General features: G+C 44.8%; 1 protein-coding gene across 2 annotated transcripts; it reads right to left on the reverse strand.

The window, feature by feature from the left end:
* Positions 1–4,050: 4,050 nt before the first annotated feature.
* On the reverse strand, positions 4,051–21,873 carry LOC140898222 (zinc finger protein RFP-like). Of its 2 annotated transcripts, none has more exons than XM_073311749.1 (7): positions 21,384–21,873; positions 19,052–19,147; positions 17,804–18,034; positions 17,465–17,487; positions 16,117–16,232; positions 5,951–6,010; positions 4,051–5,590 (listed from the first exon to the last, which is right to left on the reverse strand). In XM_073311749.1, exons 1-7 carry the CDS (start codon positions 21,834–21,836, stop codon positions 5,073–5,075), a joined length of 1,497 nt encoding a protein of 498 aa, XP_073167850.1. In that variant the 5' UTR covers positions 21,837–21,873; the 3' UTR covers positions 4,051–5,072. The 2 variants fall into 2 exon arrangements, with proteins under 2 accessions (XP_073167850.1, XP_073167849.1); XM_073311748.1 differs by having other exon boundaries at positions 19,052–19,144; positions 21,384–21,845.
* Between the last annotated feature and the right edge of the window lie 1,163 nt (positions 21,874–23,036).

Raw genomic sequence — 23,036 nt, forward strand, 5'->3', positions numbered from 1 at the left:
TTACTGGCTCTGGAGAGTGAAATTCTTTCCACTCTGCAGAGAGATCCCAGGATGTCTCTAAGCTCAGTCAAAAATCTCCAAGTGGAAGCTGCTTCCAAGGATCTGGTGTCTACAGACTGTGAGCTCCATTTGAGCTGAGCCTGAATCACCAAGTCCTGGGGAGAGGAATCAGAACGAGACTTCTCCCATCCTCATTGCAATGACACTGCTGGGCAAAGGAACTTCTGGCCAAACCAGCACCAGGAGCTGGCACAGTGTGGCATCTGAGCCATGCCCTTTATCTGACCATGCCCCTGCTACCAGCTCCAGGCAGGGCCTGGAGTAATAGGAGCCCTGAGGGAAGAACTCATGTTTACAAAAGCAAGAAGAGCCAGAAGGGAGAGTGTGTGAGTCAAGGGCGAGATTTCAAACTGCTCTGTGAAAAGAATCAGATCCCAACTGTGAGATTTGTGACAAATCCAAGCAGCACAGAGCTCACATTACATTTCCCATAGAGGAGGCTGCCCAGAGTAATGTGGTAGGAAAGCATTGTCCAGTGTAACATTTCCTAGCTGTTGTCGATTTCTCTGTAAGATCCCAGCACCTCTGACCTTCTTGCTCCTCTGTCGGACTTCATCTTTCTAAGCTGTCTACCCATAACCATTAAATAAATAAAGTATTTGTTGGCCTTTCTCTGTATGCACTGCACAGCCCAGAGTGAGAGCAGGGCACCACTGGGTGACCCAGGAATCTTGATCTGTTGCAGGAACACCACTACGGTGTGCCCCTGAGAGTTAAACTGTAACCCAGGAGCCTCAAACCTTTTGGGTGGGGTCTGGGAAAGGGCGCGTTTAAGCATGAGGCAGGCTGAGGTGTCAGCACTGCACCCAGAGAGTCTAGGCAGTCAGACACTGGGTCCCCATTCTCAAGAGGAGGTATTAGACAATAGGTCTTCACCCCAAGAGTGTGCTAGGAGATTAGAGTACAGGCTGGACTCTGTTCAGGCTCTGTAACCGTGAAATACCCCACAAGCCAGAGCAGCAGATTCCCCTCCCAGCTGTCCTATGGGGTGGCTCACTGTCATCTGTACCACCCGCACACCAAGCAGAAAGGCAACCTGAGAGTGCCAATATGCACAGCATGCAAATCACCTGAGCAGAGGAATGAACTCCTTGTCCCTGAGCTCAAAGAACACTGCCTATTCCCTCAAATCAGTACATGGTGCCATGGGTGTTCTTGACAAAGGAGTTTCTGAGGAAACATTTGCTCACATAGATACTAAAACTTTGGCAGCTCACTACGTTCTGAGATATTCCTAAACTGGTCTTTCATGCCATTGAAAAGCTGATCTCAGGGGCAGTCCAATGGGACACATTTTTGGACGGTCAGAAGCCTAGATTTGTTTCAGGGAATCACAGGGTTAGGAGGGACCAAAAGGGTCATCCACGCTAACTCCCTGCCAAGATTCAGGATTTGTTGTGTCTAAATCATCCAAAACAGACAGCTATCCAGCCTCCTTTTGAAAACCTCTAGTGAAGGAGCTTCCACAACTTTCCTAAAAAGAAAAGGAGGACTTGTGGCACCTCAGAGACTAACCAATTTATTTGAGCATAAGCTTTCGTGAGCTACAGCTCACTTCATCAGATGCATACTGTGGAAACTGCAGAAGACATTATATACACAGGTTTCAGAGGAACAGCCGTGTTAGTCTGTATTCGCAAAAAGAAAAGGAGTACTTGTGGCACCTTAGAGACTAACCAATTTATTTGAGCATGAGCTTTCGTGAGCTACAGCTCACTTCATCAGATGTTTACCGTGGAAACTGCAGCAGACTTTATATACACACAGAAATCATGAAACAATACCTCCTCCCACCCCACTGTCCTGCTGGTAATAGCTTATCTAAAGTGATCAACAGGTGGGACATTTCCAGCACAAATCCAGGTTTTCTCACCCTCCACCCCCCCACACAAATTCACTCTCCTGCTGGTGCTAGCCCATCCAAAGTGACAACTCTTTACATAATCAAGTCGGGCTATTTCCTGCATAGATCAAGGTTTTCTCACATCCCCCCCACCCCCATACACACACAAACTCACTCTCCTGCTGGTAATAGCTCATCTAAACTGACCATTCTCCAGGTTTAAATCCAAGTTAAACCAGAACATCTGGGGGGGGGGGTAGGAAAAAACAAGAGGAAACAGGCTACCTTGCATAATGACTTAGCCACTCCCAGTCTCTATTTAAGCCTAAATTAATAGTATCCAATTTGCAAATGAATTCCAATTCAGCAGTTTCTCGCTGGAGTCTGGATTTGAAGTTTTTTTGTTTTAAGATAGCGACCTTCATGTCTGTGATTGCGTGACCAGAGAGATTGAAGTGTTCTCCGACTGGTTTATGAATGTTATAATTCTTGACATCTGATTTGTGTCCATTTATTCTTTTACGTAGAGACTGTCCAGTTTGACCAATGTACATGGCAGAGGGGCATTGCTGGCACATGATGGCATAGATCACACCAATGTGATCACCAATGTGATCTATGCCATCATGTGCCAGCAATGCCCCTCTGCCATGTACATTGGTCAAACTGGACAGTCTCTACGTAAAAGAATAAATGGACACAAATCAGATGTCAAGAATTATAACATTCATAAACCAGTCGGAGAACACTTCAATCTCTCTGGTCACGCAATCACAGACATGAAGGTCGCTATCTTAAAACAAAAAAACTTCAAATCCAGACTCCAGCGAGAAACTGCTGAATTGGAATTCATTTGCAAATTGGATACTATTAATTTAGGCTTAAATAGAGACTGGGAGTGGCTAAGTCATTATGCAAGGTAGCCTGTTTCCTCTTGTTTTTTCCTACCCCCCCCCCCCAGATGTTCTGGTTTAACTTGGATTTAAACCTGGAGAATGGTCAGTTTAGATGAGCTATTACCAGCAGGAGAGTGAGTTTGTGTGTGTATGGGGGTGGGGGGGATGTGAGAAAACCTTGATCTATGCAGGAAATAGCCCGACTTGATTATGTAAAGAGTTGTCACTTTGGATGGGCTAGCACCAGCAGGAGAGTGAATTTGTGTGGGGGGGTGGAGGGTGAGAAAACCTGGATTTGTGCTGGAAATGTCCCACCTGTTGATCACTTTAGATAAGCTATTACCAGCAGGACAGTGGGGTGGGAGGAGGTATTGTTTCATGATTTCTGTGTGTATATAAAGTCTGCTGCAGTTTCCACGGTAAACATCTGATGAAGTGAGCTGTAGCTCACGAAAGCTCATGCTCAAATAAATTGGTTAGTCTCTAAGGTGCCACAAGTACTCCTTTTCTTTTTGCATTATATACACAGAGACCATGAAACAATACCTCCTCCCACCCCACTCTCCTGCTGGTAATAGCTTATTTAAAGTGATCACTCTCCTTACAATGTGTATGATAATCAAGTTGGGCCATTTCCAGCACAAATCCAGGTTTTCTCAGCCTCCCCCCCCACCCCCCACAAACTCACTCTCCTGCTGGTAATAGCTTATCCAAAGTGACCACTCTCCTTACAATGACAGGTTTCAGAGTAACAGCCGTGTTAGTCTGTATTCGCAAAAAGAAAAGGAGGACTTGTGGCACCTTAGAGACTAACCAATTTATTAGAGCATAAGCATAAATTGGTTAGTCTCTAAGGTGCCACAAGTACTCCTTTTCTTTCTCCTTACAATGTGTATGATAATCAAGGTGGGCCATTTCCAGCACAAATCCAGGTTTTCTCACCCCCCACCCCCACCCCCATACACACACAAACTCACTCTCCTGCTGGTAATAGCTCATCCAAAGTGACCACTCTCCCTACAATGTGCATGATAATCAAGGTGGGCCATTTCCAGCACAAATCCAGGTTTTCTCACACACACACACACACACACACACACCCCGGTGGGTGAGAAAACCTGGATTTGTGCTGGAAATGGCCCACCTTGATTTTCATACACATTGTAGTCTCTAAGGTGCCACAAGTCCTCCTTTTCTTTTTGCGAATACAGACTAACACGGCTGTTACTCTGAAACAACTTTCCTAGACACTGTTCCATTGTCCTACTGTTCTTACAGTTAGCAAGTTTTTCCTGAGCTTTAATTTAAATCTGCTATTCCTAATTCTAAAACAAAGTGTTATAAAAATCTGAAAATGATAAAAGCAGAGTATTTGGGGGTATGTTTTGGGAACCCCTTGACCAAATAACTCCAAAATAGCCTCACAAGCTCTATTTCAGACTCTTTTAAAGAGTACCATGTTTAGAAGGAAGATATATATCCACATGGGTTTCAATGCACTTCCAAGTTCATAAGCAGGTCATTTTATGGAGGGTGGCAGCTCTACAGCCCCTTGATTAAACCAGTCAACTTGCCCCCCCATAGAGTGTACCCCACCTTACTCTTAACTTGTCTTTTGGTCAGTGGCGAATCAAATCCTCTGCACCTCCTCGCTCCCTCAAAAGAGTGGAAAACACCAAGCAGAAAAAAGCTTTATATTTATTAAAAAGGTTCAGTTAACAAAAAAATGAGGGCTTCAATCACTTAGGGAGTGATTATGTAAGGTCAGAACAGAGAAAAAGTGCAACATTTGCAGAAATCACTTTTCCAAGGCATTAAAATGGCTCCACTTTTCATGAACCAGTGAATTAAATAAGATGGATTACGTAATGAATGACACCATCACGTTCAGTAGCATCTCCCAGTCCCTCTGTCACCCTGGCTCATGTCTCTCCTTGTCACTTTCTTTCACTTTCATTCTCCCACTCTCTGAGCTCCTATCTGACAGTCTCTGATCCCTACAGTCAGCTACACTCCTCAAGGATCACACAGGCCAGTGACAAACAGGTTGCACAATTCTTGGAGCAATGCGGTTGGTTTCTCCATTTCAGTAGCATCTTGGTCTTTATACTTTAACAATTCAGAGGCCCCATCAAGCCTTATGGTCATACAAACTGATTGTATGGTAGAAGGCTTTCAGGAAGACAAGCGTTCTCCAGGGTCATAGAAATTAGGGTGTCTGAGGCTAGAGAAGTTGATTTCAGGGTCTTTAGAAGGGATGTTTTCCCCAAGTGTCAGGGACACAGTCTGAGCTGTGATTGTTCACTCTGAACCCAAAGCCAGGGGTGGATTCTCTCCCCACTGAAGGAAGCCGGTGGGAAAGTGAAGATTGGGGCATCATTATCAGCATCCAGAAATGTCACCAGCCCCTGTTCATAGTCCAGACAAACCCGGATCCTCCTGGGGACCCAGCTCAGGGGCAGAGGAGTTTTAGGGGAGGTGAGAGCCTGGAACTCACCCCACCACTGCTCCATAGCCCAGATCCCCCACTCAGGGTTAAAGCAGAACAATCCCTTCCTCCTCACAGACTCTCTGGCAACCCCCACAGCCCAGATTATTTCACCTCCCACCTCCACCTCCCAGTAGTATCTCCCAGATGTGAATCCCTCACAGCCCAGCACGCACTCCAGGGTATCAAATCTCTTGGGATTGTTGGGCAGTCTGTGCCATTTGTCTCCCCGTCTGACACTTTTCTGACCCTCAGAGAGGAGGAGTTGGGGATGAGCCGTGTCTGGATCCAGAGTCACATTCACTGAGGAGAGAGGGAAGCAGAGTATTAGAGCCAGAGATCAGCCCTGAGGTGAGTGGCCTGTCCACTCATTCCTATGAATTTAATATATATAATGTGTATGGATATCTATGAAAATCCCAGGGTCAGAGTTAAGGGTGTTTGGATGATAGAATGTTTCTGGGCATTGCTGTGGGCATGAACTCAGCGTTAAGGTTGGTGTTGGATTGTTTGTCTGACTTCAACTTGGGCACGTCTTAGTAATGTTTTTATTTTTAGGACTGGTTGTATCATGGTCAGCATTGGCTTAGCTACAAGTTCAAGAAAACATTTTCATGGGAATTTTCTCATAACTGAAAAATAATCTCCACCTTGAAATCTCACCCTGTCTGTGTGATCCTAGAGTATTCTCTTTTTTTTCCTCCAGTTCAACTGGCAGAGTGTCTACAGGGAAAAAAGATAAAATCAGTGAGATTTTATGTTGTGATATTTATAACAACATCCCCACTCTTAATTCACATAACTGTGTTTTAATTGTGACAGAGAAACAGACAGAGAGGGACAGAGACACACACAGGTCTTTAATACAAACGAGTCTGAAACCTTCCATTTTCTCTTTCATTCAGGCATCTCACAGCAATGGAATCAATATCCATTAAGTCTCTCAACCATCCTAGGAGGTACAATCTCTAAGAGTTGTTTACTGTTCTCTCATCCTCCCTCTCCAACCCTTGGTTGATTTGTCTCATTCTCCTATTGCATTTTGTCATGACCTAGACCCAGATCCTGCAAGGACTTTAGCGTGACTATAATTTTCTCTACTTTGGGCCCTTTGCCATTAATAGAATGTTAAGGGCTTGCAGGATCAGGGCCCTGAGCTGTAAGCTCTTTGGGTCTGTTTGCTCAGCATCTGTACAGAGCTCAGAACAATGTGGTCCTTGTTGTCCATTGACTGAAATACAAACAACAACAAAAACATTGTATAGATTTGGAAATTAAGGCTGGAAGAGGTTTGGCTCAATGGGCCAGACTCATGCCTGCACTGGCAAAGGGATAGAAGGGGGCAGTTTTTGATCTCCCTATTCATAGTATCATCGAATCATAGAATATCAGGGTTGGAAGGGACCTCAGGAGGTCATCTAGTCCAACCCCCTGCCCAGAGCAGGACCAATCCCCAACTAAATCATCCCAGCCAGGGCTTTGTCAAGCCTGACCTTAAAAACTTCTAAGGAAGGAGATTCCACCACCTCCCTAGGTAACGCATTCCAATGTTTCACCACCCTCCTAGTGAAAAAGTTTTTCCTAATATCCAACGTAAACCTCCCCCACTGCAACTTGAGACCATTACTCCTCGTTCTGTCATCTGCTATCACTGAGAACAGTCTAAAGCCATCCTCTTTGGAACCCCCTTTCAGGTAGTTGAAGGCTGCTATCAAATCCCCCCTCATTCTCCTCTTCCGCAAACTAAACAATCCCAGTTCCCTCAGCGTCTCCTCATAAGTCATGTGTTCCAGTCCCCTAATCATTTTTCTTGCCCTCCGCTGGATGTTTTCCAATTTTTCCACATCCTTCTTGTAGTGTGGGGCCCAAAACTGGACACAGTACTCCAGATGAGGCCTCACCAATGTCAAATAGAGGGGAACAATCATGTCCCTTGATCTGCTGGCAATGCCCCTATTCAACGGTTACAGAGGCCAGTACAGGCCTGGCACATGATAGAGAAGTCCTAGGTCCTGGCACAGTTGCACCCTTGTGCCACTGGCCTCCTGTGATATTTGCCAGGTGTACCCAGGGTTGTGAGCACTTCACTGCCACGTGCCTTACCATGAGAAGCCATATCTGCGCCTGCCTTGGGCCAGCTCCCAACTCCATTGGCCATAGGCAACACAAGCACTGCCCTCTAGGCCCCGCAGGCCCTGCAGTCTCACTTCACGTTACTGATTGTCTCATTCCAACCCTCAAACCCTGCAAGCATCTCCCTGGAGCGTCCATCCCCTGGTTCACCGGACACTCGTAGTGTTCACGGATTCGCTGCTTCTAAAGAAACAGTGCACACCAGTTTAGCCGTTACACTTCAGGTCACTGTGCTGCTTGACACAAGGCACTTAGCTATTTTTATATTGAAAACAAGCACCGTATACTTTTATTTAACAAAGAATCAAGATTCAAGTCATAGCAAGTAGTATTGGAAACAAATGGTTACATTTAAAATAGGGCTGTCAAATGACTAAAAAGCATTAATCGTGATTAATCACGAGATTTTAAAAAGTTGTGATTAATCGCAGTTTTAATTGCACTGTTAAACAATAACAGAATAGAATCATAGAATCATAGAATATCAGGGTTGGAAGGGACCCCAGAAGGTCATCTATTCCAACCCCCTGCTCGAAGCAGGACCAATTCCCAGTTAAATCATTACCATTTATTTAAATAGTTTTGCTCTTTGGGGGAAGAGTGTGTGTGCGTGCGTGCTGGGGAAGCGTTGTCTCTTTAAGCAGAGCACTCAGAAGCCTGAGCACTTTTTCAGCCAACAGCAGCTCCTGTCGACCGCACTCATTCCTGAGCTGGCAGCAGCAGCAGACAGGCTCCCCCTGTTCCCTGACCCCAGCTCAGCAGTAACCAGGTACATGGGTGGGGGCAGGGGGAACCCCGACATCAGCCCCCCACCCCACCCCTTCCACTCTGTGAAGAAGAGTGAGGCCAGGTTCCTAGTCTGGAGTAGCTTGGTCTGGCATGGCTCCATGGGTGCGATGGAGGAGCAGCAGTGGAGAAGGGTGATGCGGGGAGGGGCACCCCTGCCCTGGAGGCATGCAGCAGCACCCCCTGAGCACGGCACCCTAGTATGCAATTAATGCACATTAAAAAAAGTGTTGAGTTCTTTTGAGTTAATCACATGCATTAACTGTTATTATTAGGCAGCCCTAATTATTATTTTTATTACCAATATTTGCACTGTACAATTTGCAATCTACAAGTCGAAGCATGAAGGGGCATACAAATATTTAACATATCTGGCACAAAAATACCTTGCAATGCCCGCTACAACAGTGCCATGAAAATGCCTGTTCTCACTTTCAGGTGACATTGTAAATAAGAAGTGGGCAGCATTCAGCAATTGGCTGAACAAGAAGTAGGACTGAGTGCACTTGTAGGCTCTAAAGTTTTACATTGTTTTGTTTTTGAGTGCAGTTATGTAACAAAATATTCTACATTTATAAGTTGCATTTTGACAATAAAGAGATTGCACTCCAGTACTTGAAAGGAATTGAAAAATACTATTTCTTTTGTTTATCTTTGTTACAGTGCAAATATTTGTAATAAAAATAATATAAAGTGAGCACGGTACACTTTGAATTCTGTGTTGTAATTTAAATCAATATACTTTAAAACATAGAAAACATCCAATTTATGATAAATTTAAATTGGTATTCTATTATTGTTTAACAGTGCAATTAAAACTGCCATTAATTGTGACTAATTTTTTTAATTTAGTTAATTTGTTTTGCATTAATTGCTTGAGTTAACTACAATTGAGAGCCCTAATTTAAAACAAAATCATAACACACACTCTAGAGCCCAGGCTCAATTAACAAGGTACTCTCCTATCTAATTAAGTATTGCTCACCCAAAAATCCATGCAGCAATTTACAGCCAGGCTGACTGTGATCCTTCATTCCTGAGGCAAACATGCTGCCAGTCTGCTTCCACACACAGATATATTAGGACAATCCATTGTCCTTTTTCCTAAAGAAGACACCCTCCTACTGGTTGTTTTTTTCTGTATTTTCCTTTCTTGTAGATTTCAAAATCTCTTAAAAACATCTGGCTCACTATGCAAATAGGCGTATAGTGTGAGCACACAATATAGAATACCCAAATATCTGGATAGAGATGTGTATCTGTTACTCCCCCAGTGGAAGGAACATTTCCATTGTAGGTCACGCCCAGATATATCCCAACAATTCATTGTCTTTACTTGTAAACAGGACCCCTGCCTGCTCTTTATTCCTTTCTGTAAAATTTTGCTCTTGAAGATTTCTTTTGATGATCATTTGGCAGAGTAGGCAAACAGGCTCCATTGTGAAACATACAATACCCAAAGCACCCATGACCAGACAGAGAAATAAGTATCTGTAACCTCTTGTTTGAAAGGAATATTCTTGAGCTAAATCACCTCCTAGTGACCCACCCTAATCCCAAATCCTTAAGAACACAATTTTCAGAAGAGACATATAACTACTTAACTTAACTACTAGTGTCTGGACATATATTTTGCAATGATTATGGCAACCAATGGGCTCTTGGTAGAGACCTCACATGCCACCCTTCGGTTAACTACAATTCCTATATCTGACCCAGAGGATCTCTGCAAAACCCTCTGCACCCCCTGTGCCATCTGCCAGTTGGCACCAAGAGGTCCCTGGTTTACACCCCTATTCATCTTTGCAAAGGTGCAGAGTATGAGAGACACATCTTTAACAAGGTCATCCACCTTTTATGACATTGGCAGACCAAGTGCCAGCTCTGACCAAGGCTGTAGGCATTAGCTAAGCACTGACAAACTCATAGCTGGAAACAAACCAGCTCACATGTACATTAGTTTTGTTCAAAATACATATTAGTCTTATATGAATTATTTAATACTTAGACTCTATGAAATGCTTATAAATTGCAGCATGCATTAATCTCCCTTGTAATGCTTGTATTCCATGCTATAAGGAAATATGTCAGTTTTGCTTTATAACTTTGAAAATGTTTGCTCTGAACTTGTAAACCCAAGCATGGGAACTTCCCCCCTCCCCTCCCCCCTTCCCCCCGCCCCTTTAAGGAGACCTATCAAGATTAAATTTGACATTAAGAAACATCACAATACAAAGGATTGGTGAATGGCCCTATCACACCTTGGAAATGCCCCATGCAAGGAAGCTCTTCTCATGGACTGGTAAGCCAAATGTAAAAGAAAAAACAGGGTCACAAGAAGATTTGTCATCTCTTTGCTCTTTGGACTCTCACAGGCCAGAGACATTAAATGAAGACAGAGATGGCCAGGGGCTACCCCTGCGTCTGCCCTAAAAGACATTTTGAATTGACAGATTATTACATCTCTGTCATGTTTAGGAATTTTAGCTGGTAATTCATTTGTGTGTATATTTGCTTGCTTTAACCTGTAAATAACTCTCGTATTTCTTTTTTGTAGTTAATAAACCTTTAGATAGTTTATTATAGGATTGGCTACAGGAATTGTCTTTGGTGTAAGATCAAGGGTACCAGCTGATCTGGGGGAAATGATTGATCTCTTGGGACTAGAAGCAACCTGAATATATTGTGATTTTTAGTGTAAAGCCTTGTCTACACTACATAATTTTGTCGGCAAAAGTCAGGTTTCATTGACAAAACAGTGGAGGTGTACACACTGCAATGTTCTTTCTGCCAACAAAACTCTCCTGATTAGCCGACAAAATAAAACCACCTCGACAAAAGGCATAGAGCTTTCTGCAACAAAGTTATATCAAGAAAGTGTTAATGTATACACCGCGCTTGGTTATGTTGCTGGAAATGGCCTCTAGGAGGTGTCCCAAAATGCCCATCCTGACTGATCTGGTCAGCAGTTTGAACTCCGCCGCCCTGTACCCAGGTACACACCCTTTAAAGGCCAGGGAATTTTTGAAATTCCACTTCCGGTTTCCTCGGCATGGAGAGCTCACATATCATCTCCCCAGCTGACCATGGTGGCTCCACGCAGCAAACATTCTCCCACGCAGAGTACCCCGCAGTTGTTGGATCTGCTGGTACTATGGTGAGAGGAGGCTGTGCAGTCCCAGCTGCACTCCAGCTGTAGGAACTTCAATACCTATGGGCAGATTTCTCATGGCTTACTGGAAAAGGGGTACGAACAGGACACTCATCAGTGCTGAGTGAAGATAAAGGAGCTGAGGCAGGCGTACTAGAAGGCACGGGAGGCAAACCGTTGCTCTGGTGCTACGCCAAAGACCTGCTGCTTCTATAAGGAGCTGGCCGCCATCTTTGGCAGTGACCCCATCTCCACCGTCAAGAGCCTCGTGGATACTTTAGCGGGGCTGCAGGCAGCGGACAGTAGACTCAACCCCAAGGACGAAGTTGTGGACAAGGAGTTTGAATTGGAAGACAATGTGGAGCACACAGCAGGGTCGTTCAGTGGTGCAGCGAGTCAGGACCTCTTTTCCACTCAGGAGGGGTCTAGCAAGTCCCAGCAGTCTGGCTCTGGCATGCATGATACAGGAGAGGAGAGCTTTGGTAAGTGATCTTTTTGAGTTGATACTGCTCGGTTATATGAGGTAGAGCTGTCCTTTGGTCTGTATAGTCTAGAAGTGGGTGAAGGGATAGAAATGTACAAGACTAGCTGTGTTTGCATGTGCTCCACTTTCCCCTGTGCAGCTAAGCACTGCAGCAGAACTATGTTTATGCACATCGAGATTTCATGAGAATCCTCCACAGAGATCTCTAGGAACTCTCGTGGAGGTACTTGCCAATCTTCTCCCCAAGGTTCCTTGGCAGAGCTGCTTTATTCCTTCCCCCATTGTAGGAAACTTTCCCATGCCAATCGACAATCACTTGTGCAGGAACCAAAGCAGCACACAGGAGAGCAGCATAGGGACCCAGTCTGAAGTTGCATGCATGCAGGAGATGCTCCCTTGCATCCTTCCTTACCCTCAGGAATGAGATATCGGTTTCAATGACCCCTGCCTGTGGAAAATGGTGGCAGAATTTACAATATTCTTCCTAGTCAGCTGCAGTGATCCCCTAAAAAGTCACCTAGACCCTTTGCCCCATCTTGAGCACCTCTCCTCTGGCCAAACTCACCATGATTAGGGTGCTCACATAGATGTGTGCTTGCCTGGGGACAGTGAGAAAGTGATTTGTATGTAAAAAGTGGTGTACTTTACTATAATGATTCAATGCTATGTGTGAACAAACAATCATGCTTCTGTTTATTGTTTGTTGTGCTCCTGAAGATGTGGCCTTCACGGAAACCCCCTACACACCAGCAGAGTGCCTCCACCAGACAAGGATGCAAAACTATAAAGAAATACCCCATTCTATTGATGTATTCTGTCACAAGTTGGTCCAGTGCCAAAATTGGAATATGTGTGCCATCTATCACCCCACCACAGTTAGGGAATCCCATTGCCGCAAAGCCATTCACTATTTCACTCGCGTTGCCTACAGTCACAGTCCTTTGAACCAGGATGTGACTAATGGCCCTGCACACTTGCGTTAACGCAGCCCCAATGGTGGACTTCCCAGCTCCAAACTGATTTGTGACTGACCGGTAGCAGTCTGGAGTTGTCAGCTTCCACACAGCAACCGCCATGCGCTTCTCCACCAAGATGGCAACTCTCATTTTGGTGTCCTTGCACTGCAGTACCGGGGTGAGCTCCACACACAGTTCCATGAAGGTGGCTTTCCACATCTGAAAGTTCTGCAGCCGCTGCTCGTCATCCCAGACCTACATAATGATGCAACCCCACCACTCTGTGTTTGTTTCCCAAGCTCAAATGTGATGGTCCACCATGTGCAGCTATTCCATGAATGCCAAAAGTAACCTGGTGTTGTTTCCTTCCATGGCACACAGCAGGTCAAGCAGTTCTGATTCCTGTTCAGATTGGGAGTTCATGATATACTGCATGACCATCCGCGATATGTCCATAACAGTGACTGCAACAATACACAGCAGGGCAGGATCCATCTTTTCCGACAGAGATGGCAGGCACACAGTAAACAGGGGCCACTAAAAAGTGGAGTGAAACACAGCCGGAATCCCATGGAATGATGGGAAGGAAAAAACCACGTCATGGAACGTTGATCCTGCACCCATGATGCACTGTGATCCACTCCACCTTCCCACAACATCTAGCTGCAGGAAGTGGCGAGTAGCACAGTGGGAGAGCTACCCACAGTGCACTGCTCCCACTGTTGATGCTAGAGCACCAAGTGTGGATACGCTCCGCTGACAGAAGGAGCATTGTGTGAATATGCAGAAGCAATGTAATTATACCAGTTTTTGATTGTTGGCATAAATTGGTTGACAAAACCGTGTAGTGTAGACAAACCCTAAATGACCATTTATCCCTAAGCCCAACATACTCTCTACTCCATTATCCAAATAATTAATGAAAATATTGATTAGTACCACACACAGTTCTGATCCCTGTGGTACCCCACTAGACACACCCTTACAGCTTGGCAGTGAATCACTAATAACTACTAGTTGATTATGGATTTCAAACCAGGTTTGCACCCATTTTATAGTAATTTCATCTAGATCCCATTTCCCTAGTTTGCTTATGAGAACATAATGTGGGACTGTGTCAAAAAGCTGACTAAAAGCATGATACAACATATCTAAAGCTTTCCCCCAGCCCCTGGACCAGTAACACTGTTGTAGCCCATACAGCCAGCTTTAGCAATGTGGCATATGGGATCTGTGACACCACACACCAGTCAAGACACTCATTATTTAACTAGTATTGTTCCATAGCAGAGTCCTTGTACATCTCATTCACAGTCTCCTTGCCTGTGCTCGACCTAGATAAGGATGTGTACAGCCATTTGGCTGTTGTCCATCCCTTAAGTCATTTCATAAGAACATAAGAGAACATAAGAGCAGCCATACTGGGTCAGACCAAAGGCCCATCTAGCCCAGTATCCTGTCTTCCGACAGTGGCTAATGGCAGGTGCCTCAGAGAGAATGAACAGAACAGGCAATCATCAAGTGACCATCCCATGTCGCCCATTCCCAGCTTCTGGCAAACAGAAACCAGGGACACCATCCCTGCCTATCCTGGCAACATCTCAAAGCAACATCTATAGGGAACACATCAACATTCCTCCTTTGGTGAGCAATCACACAGAAAGCCAAACCTGGAAGATCCCACAGATGGCCTGTTGCTCAGAAAAGGGCCATCACTACATTTGTAGATGGGATGTGTTTGAGGTGGATACTGTCCTGTGTGGACTGCAGGGAGAAGATCATCTATAGAACCTATCACATCTTTGTGCCAGGTCAGACTGACCAAATGGAAGACATGGATGGAGAGGGTGATCTATGATGGAAATGACCAGTATTGTGTAGTAACCAGCCAACGAAAGTATCTCAATTGGAGTGTCAGGTCACAGAGCCAAATTTCTGTTTTACCCAAAAACAACATACTTTAATAGGGCACATAGTGATTTCTCCTGTCCCTGCACTTGAAAGCACCACTATTATTATATCTGACCCAACCTATCAAGACCTAATAGTCCAAAGCACACCAACATTTCTTGTTTATATTCCCCCACTGAATTTACACTTGAAACATTTAGTGGATCAAAAAGACACACACCTCATACAAATGATCAATAATGTCAATGAGGCTGAGCAATCTTTTATCCACTTGATTAATAGAGGTGATGAAGTCCTAGCAGCACCATTACAAACAAAAATTGAGTTAAAAGGATGGGTTATCATCCGAGGCATTGCAATAGGATTATATTCATTGCATTCGGGTGCATGCAGTGTAAAATCAGGAGATTAAGTACAAAGGGTCAAGTGACCCAACAACAACCTAGGGGGATTAAAGAGGATGAATCAAGCCAAAGTGTAAGCATGGGACCTACAACAGGGACATATCTGGTACCAGAGCATCCATATGCTGCATTTATAACTACACAGCCAGAATCAATCCTTCAGGTCCTTTAACCTCAGTAACAGGAGACAGACTGGCACCAGAACCTCCCCCTCAGGTAATCAACCATCTACATCATAATATATGTGATAGGGTTCATGTGCAATCACCCCATCAAAAGGAGGACTTATAGCCCATGGCCAGCTTTAGCATTTTATTTTTACTTTGCAGTAATGCAGGGAACCTAGAGGCCTGTATCCTGTAATATATTGGCTTAAGCAGTTAGCATGTGGCATAACTAAGTTAGCGTGAGGCTTTGAGGCCTATAACCTTACCACTAGATTCCCACGGATGAGAGTATGTGAGTAAATGAGCATTTGTGTGAGGAATCATACAATATTTCATCTTATCTCTGTATTTTGCTGTCTTTGTATGTGGTATAGATCTCTTTTGTCTTCACTAATTGTGCTAATAGAAGTAGTTAAAGCTTTGCTTTGCCCTCAGTGTGAGTGTCTCCATTGTGCACACCAGGGTTCCCAATCAGACTTAATAACCTTAATTCTGTTGTGCCTGATTCTGGGACTAGAATCCTACTGCAATCCCCCAGCTCTTTAAATTAGAATTAATAGAAAATATAAGCAGTTACCACTAAAGAACTGGGCTATACTGTCAAAGAAGGAAACTAGGTTGGTTTGGCATAGTTTGTTCTTGACAAATCCATGCTGACTATTCCTTATAACCTATTATTCTCTAGGTGTTTACAAATTAATTCCTAGTATATGTCTACTTTCCAATATGTATTAAATAGCTACATAAACTAATTATGAACCATTCGGACAGAGCACATCTCTTCCCACATGCTCAAAGACTCATCCTGATTTCCTCTCCTTGATCTCATCTCAGTACCTTTGAACTTCCTCAGCGTCTCCATTAGAGCAATAGTTTTCTGGGAGAAATCACTCAGGTTCTTTTCCAATTCAGGAGAAATCTCCACTGGCTGCTGGAACTTCCCCTTCTCACACCTGGAGAAAAACAATCTCTTGTTCTATTTCATTTAGTAACTTATTATAATTTTGGCTTGTAAAAGATGCTGCTCTAATGGGCCTGGCATTAAAATTCCTCTACTTCTGCCAGCCACAGAGCAGGTGCAGGATAGACCATGGCAGTGCAACCTTCTCCCCAAAAGTCCTATGAATGTTGTCCAACTCTGGCCTGGAGACACCAGCTTTAGGGTTAAAAGGAGAGAAGCAGTGGGGGCAAAAGATCTATCTGGCTTTAAGATTAAACTCGATAAGTTTATGGAGGAGATGGTATAATGGGATAACATGATTTTGGTCTTTAATTATTCATGGTAAATAGGCCTAATGGCCTGTGATGGGATGTTAGATGGGGTGGGATCTGAGTTATCCAGGAAAGAATTTTCTGTAGTATCTGGCTGGTGAATCTTGCCCATATGCTCAGGGTTTAGCTGATCGCCATATTTGGGGTCGGGAAGGAATTTTCCTCCAGGGCAGATTGGAAGAGGCTCTGGGGGTTTTTCACCTTCCTCTGCAGCATGGGACATGGGTCACTTGCTGGAGGATTCTCTGCACCTTGAAGTCTTTAAACCATGATTTCAGGACTTCAGTAGCTCAGACATAGGTGAGAGGTTTTTCGCAGGAGTGGGTGGGTGAAATTCTGTGGCCTGCGTTGTGCAGAAGGTCAGACTAGATGATCATAATGGTCCCTTCTGACCTTAGTATCTATGAATCTATGAGAGTTAAATCTCCATGGCCAATTCACTCCTTGGCATCCAGCCTGGTAGGCGTAGTATTGTAGACATCTGTCAAGTGAAAACTAGATGGACTCACCAACTCCCCCCACCCTATCTCATGGCACATGACAAGCCACAGGGGCCTTCAGGTAGGAAAGACCCTTGATCACTGCTGACCTGGGTAGGATTGTTGCCAATGCTCTAGAGGTGAAAGGCCCAGATTCCACCCCAGAATCCAGAGATAGCCAGCCCTCCAGGGAGGTGACATCTCTAGGAAATATTTTAGGTTAATTATCTTTTCCATAGAGTGGACAATGCCAGATTCATCTATTAAATGATGAGAACCTCAGGATTAAATTAATCAGAGAGATTTGTATCCAAAATGTGACCTGCCCCACACATTTTGCACTGGAGCCCTGTCAAGATGACATTTTAACATGGTCTCCCAGCACATTCCCAACATTGTGAAGTGTGAAGGTAAGTGAGAAGGAGCCGCAGTACCTGCTCAAGGTGCTTCTGACATCCTAGAGGGGAGAGAACGAGAAAAAGAATCTTAGATCCACATGGCAGATGCTGGGGATCCCAGGAATAGGATTTTGTAAACATGGGAAAAGGAGACCCCTGCCCTGGCCTCAGAGCCATTCATTGGCTGCGCTAATGGGGCTTTTACATCTCTTATATCTGAATCTGTAACTCTTCAAAGAGCAATAAATACTGACGTTTCTGCACTGCATGCACTGAGTTATACTGAGATCTCTAATTGCTGGACTCTAGTACCCATGATTCAAGAGCTGTCCTGTCCCAGTATTGGGATCTGAGATATATTTAACTCAGTCTCACCTGCAGGAATTCACTCCCTTGCTTCTGACACTTCCCCTCCACCTCAATGATCAACTCACTGAGACGGGAAATCTCCTCAGAGCATTTGGTGATACTTTCATTCTGTATCTTTACAACCTCCTTGTCCAGCTTTTCTAGCTGGGCCAGTAGGAGTCGCTCTTGTTCCTCCAGGAACTGCCACAGTTGCTGAAATTCAGACACAATCTTCTGCCTCTTGGTTTGTGTTTGTTTCTGTTTAAAAAAAAAATAAAAGGCAGGGCAGGTACATGGAGAGTCTGAGGTCCTGAGTGTGCAGGAGAGAGACTGTCTTTGCAATCTCTAAGACTTCTGACATTTGACTATATCCTGTAGTTACTAGGCAGAGGATTTTCTAACACCTTCCCATTTGGCCCCAATCTCTCTTAAAGGGCCATTTCTCTGTTTGGCAAGGTCAGGATATTGAGCTATCATTGTTCTCTGAGTATCCAGATCCAGGGCAGCAGGAGGCAGGACTCAGCACTGTACCTGGGCAAAATTTTTCACACTAAAAATTTTTTAGGTCAAATGCAGATTTGGTGACACAAACATTCATGGATTATGCCAATTTCACCAAATGTTTTTATTTAAAAAACCTGAAAAAAATCAGAACATTTCATTTCCACATTTTCAGAAGAAAGTGAAATCTCCTTGTTTTTAATACAATTAAACAATTTTTTTAAAAATGCATATAATCAAAAAAAAGCATTTGGATTTTGTTGAAATGAAACATTTCATTGACACAAATAGCCTTTGATTTACTGAAAATTTAGAAAAAAAAATTGTATTTGGTATCCCCCAAAGTGCTACTTTTCCTTAAATGTCCAGTGAATGAAAAAATTTGTTGTTCAAACAACTGTATTGAGAACTACATTGACAGAGATGATGGGGAGAAAAAAAAGAGCCAAACAATTAAATAATTCAACAAGGAACTGCAGGCTCAGACAGATAGCACTGAATTGGGCACATTCAGTTCACCTTGGGAAGCTTTTCATCCAAGGCACAAAGGCTAGTAATTCATTCATTCATTGAAATAAAGTTTCCATTCTGAAGAAGATGATGATGGCTTTCTCTAGGGAGAGTTTTCAGATCCTCTGTCTAAATGCGTGTGCGCACACCCACCCACACATACTATCCTGTGATCATGGAACAACACACAAAATCCCACATTCACCAGAACCACGGAGACCTCCCAGAACATGTCCCTGCAGGTTAATAACAATGGGAACCTACCAGATATTCCTGGATTCTCTTCTTTCCAATCACATTCAGTTTCAGGAGCTTTCCTCTCTCTTTCCTCAGAGTCTTCAAATGGGTCTGAAATTTCTTCTGAAGAAACAGAAATGTTTTGGTTGGTTTGATTTTACAGGTGAGAGTGGGGTGATCTTTCCCCGCCAAACAAATATAAATGAATAAATAAACAATAAAACACTCTACTGATGACTGGAGAACCTAGTAGGTTTGTGATATCAGAGATACCAAGGAAATGAAACCTCCTTAATAGACCATGGGAGTAGCTTATATTTGTACTTTTGGGAATAATTTGGCCCAGTTTCTCTATTGAATTAAACCAGCATGAAACTGGGGTCACATCCTTGGATTTTTCTTTCACCATGTGAAATAACCTATTTTTTGAGTTTTCACTAACAAAGTGATATAAATCCCAGAAGCTATCAGAGCCAGAAATATGGGCTGGATTCCCAAATCCCATTCAGCTTCAGCCCTGAACTCCTGGGGATGGCGCTGACTGGACAGAACTGGTCTAAGGGCAAGTGCAAACCCCATTAGAGGTGCTGATTTGTGTTAAGAACGGTTGAGTTTTGCCTTAGTGCTGTCCTGAACCCTTTTGGTGGGAATGCCCTCTGGGTAGCTACCCCTTAGTTCCTAGCAAAGAGCCCAGAAACAGCGGATTGTTGGATATTTGGAAAGGCTGCATTGTGGGACTAATGGAACCACTTTGGCTGGTCCTTGCCCACATACACAATAGAACAGACTGACACAGGTCAGCACTGCCCAGGGGTTAGTTTTGCTGCAATCCAGTCTAATCCTGTTATAACCATACAGCTAAGGGTAGCCTAGAATTCCTCCTTACCTGTAAGGCATTAAGAAGCTCAAATAACCTGGTTGGCACCTGGCCAAAAGGACCAATGGGGAAAGAAGATACTTCCAAAACTTGGGGAGAGGGGAAGGCTTTGTTTTGTGTGTTCTCTTGGGAAGCAGAGAAGCGTCAGGTCAGAAAACTCCTTCTCCTATAAACCATCCTGTACAAGTCTCTGATATTACAAAAAGAGTAAGTAAATAAGGCAAGATGCGTTAGATTACCTTTTGTTTTCAACTTGTGAATTTTCCCTTTGCTAGAGGGAGGTTTATTCCTGTTTTGTGTAACTTTGAAACTAAGCCTAGAGGAAGTTCTGCTGTGTTTTTGAATCTTTTGTTACCCTGTAAAGTTATTTTCCATCCTGATTTTACAGAGGTGATTTTTACCTTCTTTTTTAAATAAAATCCTTCTTTTAAGAACCTGACTAATTTCTCTATTGTCCTAAGACCCAAGCGGTTTGGGTCTGTGATCACGTTGTAACCAATTGGTTAGGATGTTATTCTCAAGCCTCCCCAGGAAAGGGGGTGTAAGGACTTGGGAGGATATTTTGGGGGAATAGGAACTCCAAGTGGTCCTTTCCCTGATTCTTTGTTAAATCACTTGGTGGCAGCGTATCCTCCAAGGGCAAAGAATTTGTGCCTTGGGGAAGCTTTAATCTAAGCTGGTAGAAATAAGCTTAGGGGGTCTTTCATGCGGGTCGCCACATCTGTACCCTAGAATTCAGAGTGGGGAGGGAACCCTGACAAATCCCAATGGTATTTGGCATTGACCCGCGCTGTCTGAAGTCCTCAAAGTGCTTGGGGTCCACACAGTGTTTAGCTCAGTGACTTTGTCTAGTGCAGGCCGGCATCTGAGTTTAACTCCTCATGGAGTAACACAGGAATTCCGAATCCCAGTGAGAAACCCCATCTCCCTGCTGGGCCTGGGACCCTTACAAAGGAGTCTTTCCCACATAATGGCCACTCTTCATCACTGCATAGCGCTGCTGGGGAGGCAGCATGGACCAGTGGTTAGTGCCCTGGCCTGAGACTGGGGAGATGTGAATTTTACTCCCAGCCCTGTCACTGAGCTGCCAGGTGAGTTTGGGATGAAAATAATAATAAAAATAAATATTGTGATATAAATCAGTAATAACAACAGCTTGTAACATCCCCTTCTCCAGTCTGAAGGCTGCACTCGCACATAGACTGGCCTGCAGCTCTTGTGACTTAAACCTCACTGGTCGTTTAACAGCTTCAGATGAGTTGAGAGGTCCCTTATCTCACCATTTATCTTTCATGCCTTCATTTTTGCCTTTTTCCACATTCCCCTAAGCATTTCCTTTTATATCATTTTTCATACAGTGAATGCTGCAGTACATCAGTAGCTGTAGGAGGGAGCAATCAAATAAAACCAGCAAGTTATGATTAAGTTAACCTGTAATTAAAATTCAGTTAGAATGATTCACATGAGGCAATGATTCCCTACCTTGTACTCCTGGGCAGCCTCCTCTATGAGAACCACAGTGTGAGCTCTGTGAGCCTGGGATCTGTCACACACCACACAGATGAGGGTTTGATCCTCTTCACAGAACAGTTTGAGAGGCTCCTTGTGTTCCTCACACACACCATCCCTTCCTGCTCCTTTTGCTTTGTGTAAATTCAGCTGTTTGACTATTTCTAGGACATTTGCCAGCTGCCTGTTCAGCTTAAGGTTTCTCTGTTGCACAGTTTCTCTGCACTGAGGGCAGGAGAAGTCTGTGTCAGATCCCTGCCAGCACTGGGTGACACAGGCTCGGCAGAAATTGTCCCCACACTCCAGAGTGACAGGTTCTGTGAAATACTCCAGACAGATGGGACAAGTCACTTCTTCCTGGAGACTTTCCACGGATTTCTCTGCAGCCATGGCTCCCTCTGGACAGTGTAACTGGGTAAGTTTCATTTTCCTGAGCTCAGAGACTCACCCCGCCTACAGCAGCAACTGGGCGTTTCTCTTCCTGTCACTGACTTTTGCTGTTTGCTGAGCTGGATGGAGCCAGTTGATGACATTACAGCCCAGGAGGCCTTTGTGGAAAATGTGCCAATAAAGCTCTGACTGTCCCCTTACTAAAACTCAGTGAGGGTATTTTGGTTGGCTTACTCCCAGTGCCAAAAGAAAGGGGAAGGGTCGATGGGAAATCAGGACCCTGAGACTGACAGTCCCCAGGGGAAATGGGGAGAGGCCAATGCTCCAGGTCAGCCTGACTGACAGGGCGGGCAGGCTAATCAGGGAGTCAGGGGGGTCCCCTCCTGCGTGTGAGCTGGAATTGCCTGGGTCAGGCAGAGTAGGGCTGAGCTAAGGAGAAAGCAAGGGCCCAGGCTGAGCTGGGGAGCAGAGCGGTGCCAGATCCAGAGGGGCCAGAAAAGCAGCCCAGGAAGCAGGTCAGAGCTGGGAGCAGAGTCACAGAAGCAGCCCCCAGAGCAGACCTGTGCTGGGGGGAGAGCTGCAGCAACCAGAGCCAGGGGGGCCAGAGAAGCAGCCCAGGGAGCTGGAGGCAGAGCAGCAGCAGTGTTGAGGGAGAGTGGAGCTGGAGCTGGAGCTGGGGCTGGAGGAGTCCGGAGCTGGGTGTGGTGAGCAGCTGGTGAGAGCAAGGGGGACCCTGGGCAGCGGGCCCAGTGCAGGGAGACACCCCCAGCCAAGAGGCCTTGCAGGCCAGACTTGGAGGGGGGATCGTAACCCTGATGGGGCGGGGCTGACACTGGGAAGAAGGATCCTGTCACCTGGAGCCTGAGAGCGTGTGGCCACCGCCAGAGCAAGTGTCTGACCCTCCGCATCCCTGCAGCACAGCCAGGGCCTGGGCAGGAGGCCTGGGACTTGTGAAGAACAGACTGAACTGCCCTTACCTTCCAGAGATGCTCGTTGTGATGTCCCCTTGCCACAGAGCAGGGTGATGTGTTTTCCTTTAACCTTTCCCATTTTTCCCTTATTTTTTAAAATCGATTGCTGTTTAATAAATTGTATTTGCTTTGACTGTATGTAATGATCAGTGGGTCAGGGAAGCATCCAGTGCAGAGAGAGCACCCCGGAGTGGGGACACCCTAGACCCTGCCCTAAGTGACCACAACAAGGTTGGGGGTTGAGTCCCCCAGGAATCCTGGGCCC

The sequence above is a fragment of the Lepidochelys kempii genome, chromosome 14 (assembly GCF_965140265.1).
Source record: "Lepidochelys kempii isolate rLepKem1 chromosome 14, rLepKem1.hap2, whole genome shotgun sequence".
In the NCBI taxonomy this organism is placed as follows: Eukaryota; Metazoa; Chordata; order Testudines; family Cheloniidae; genus Lepidochelys; species Lepidochelys kempii.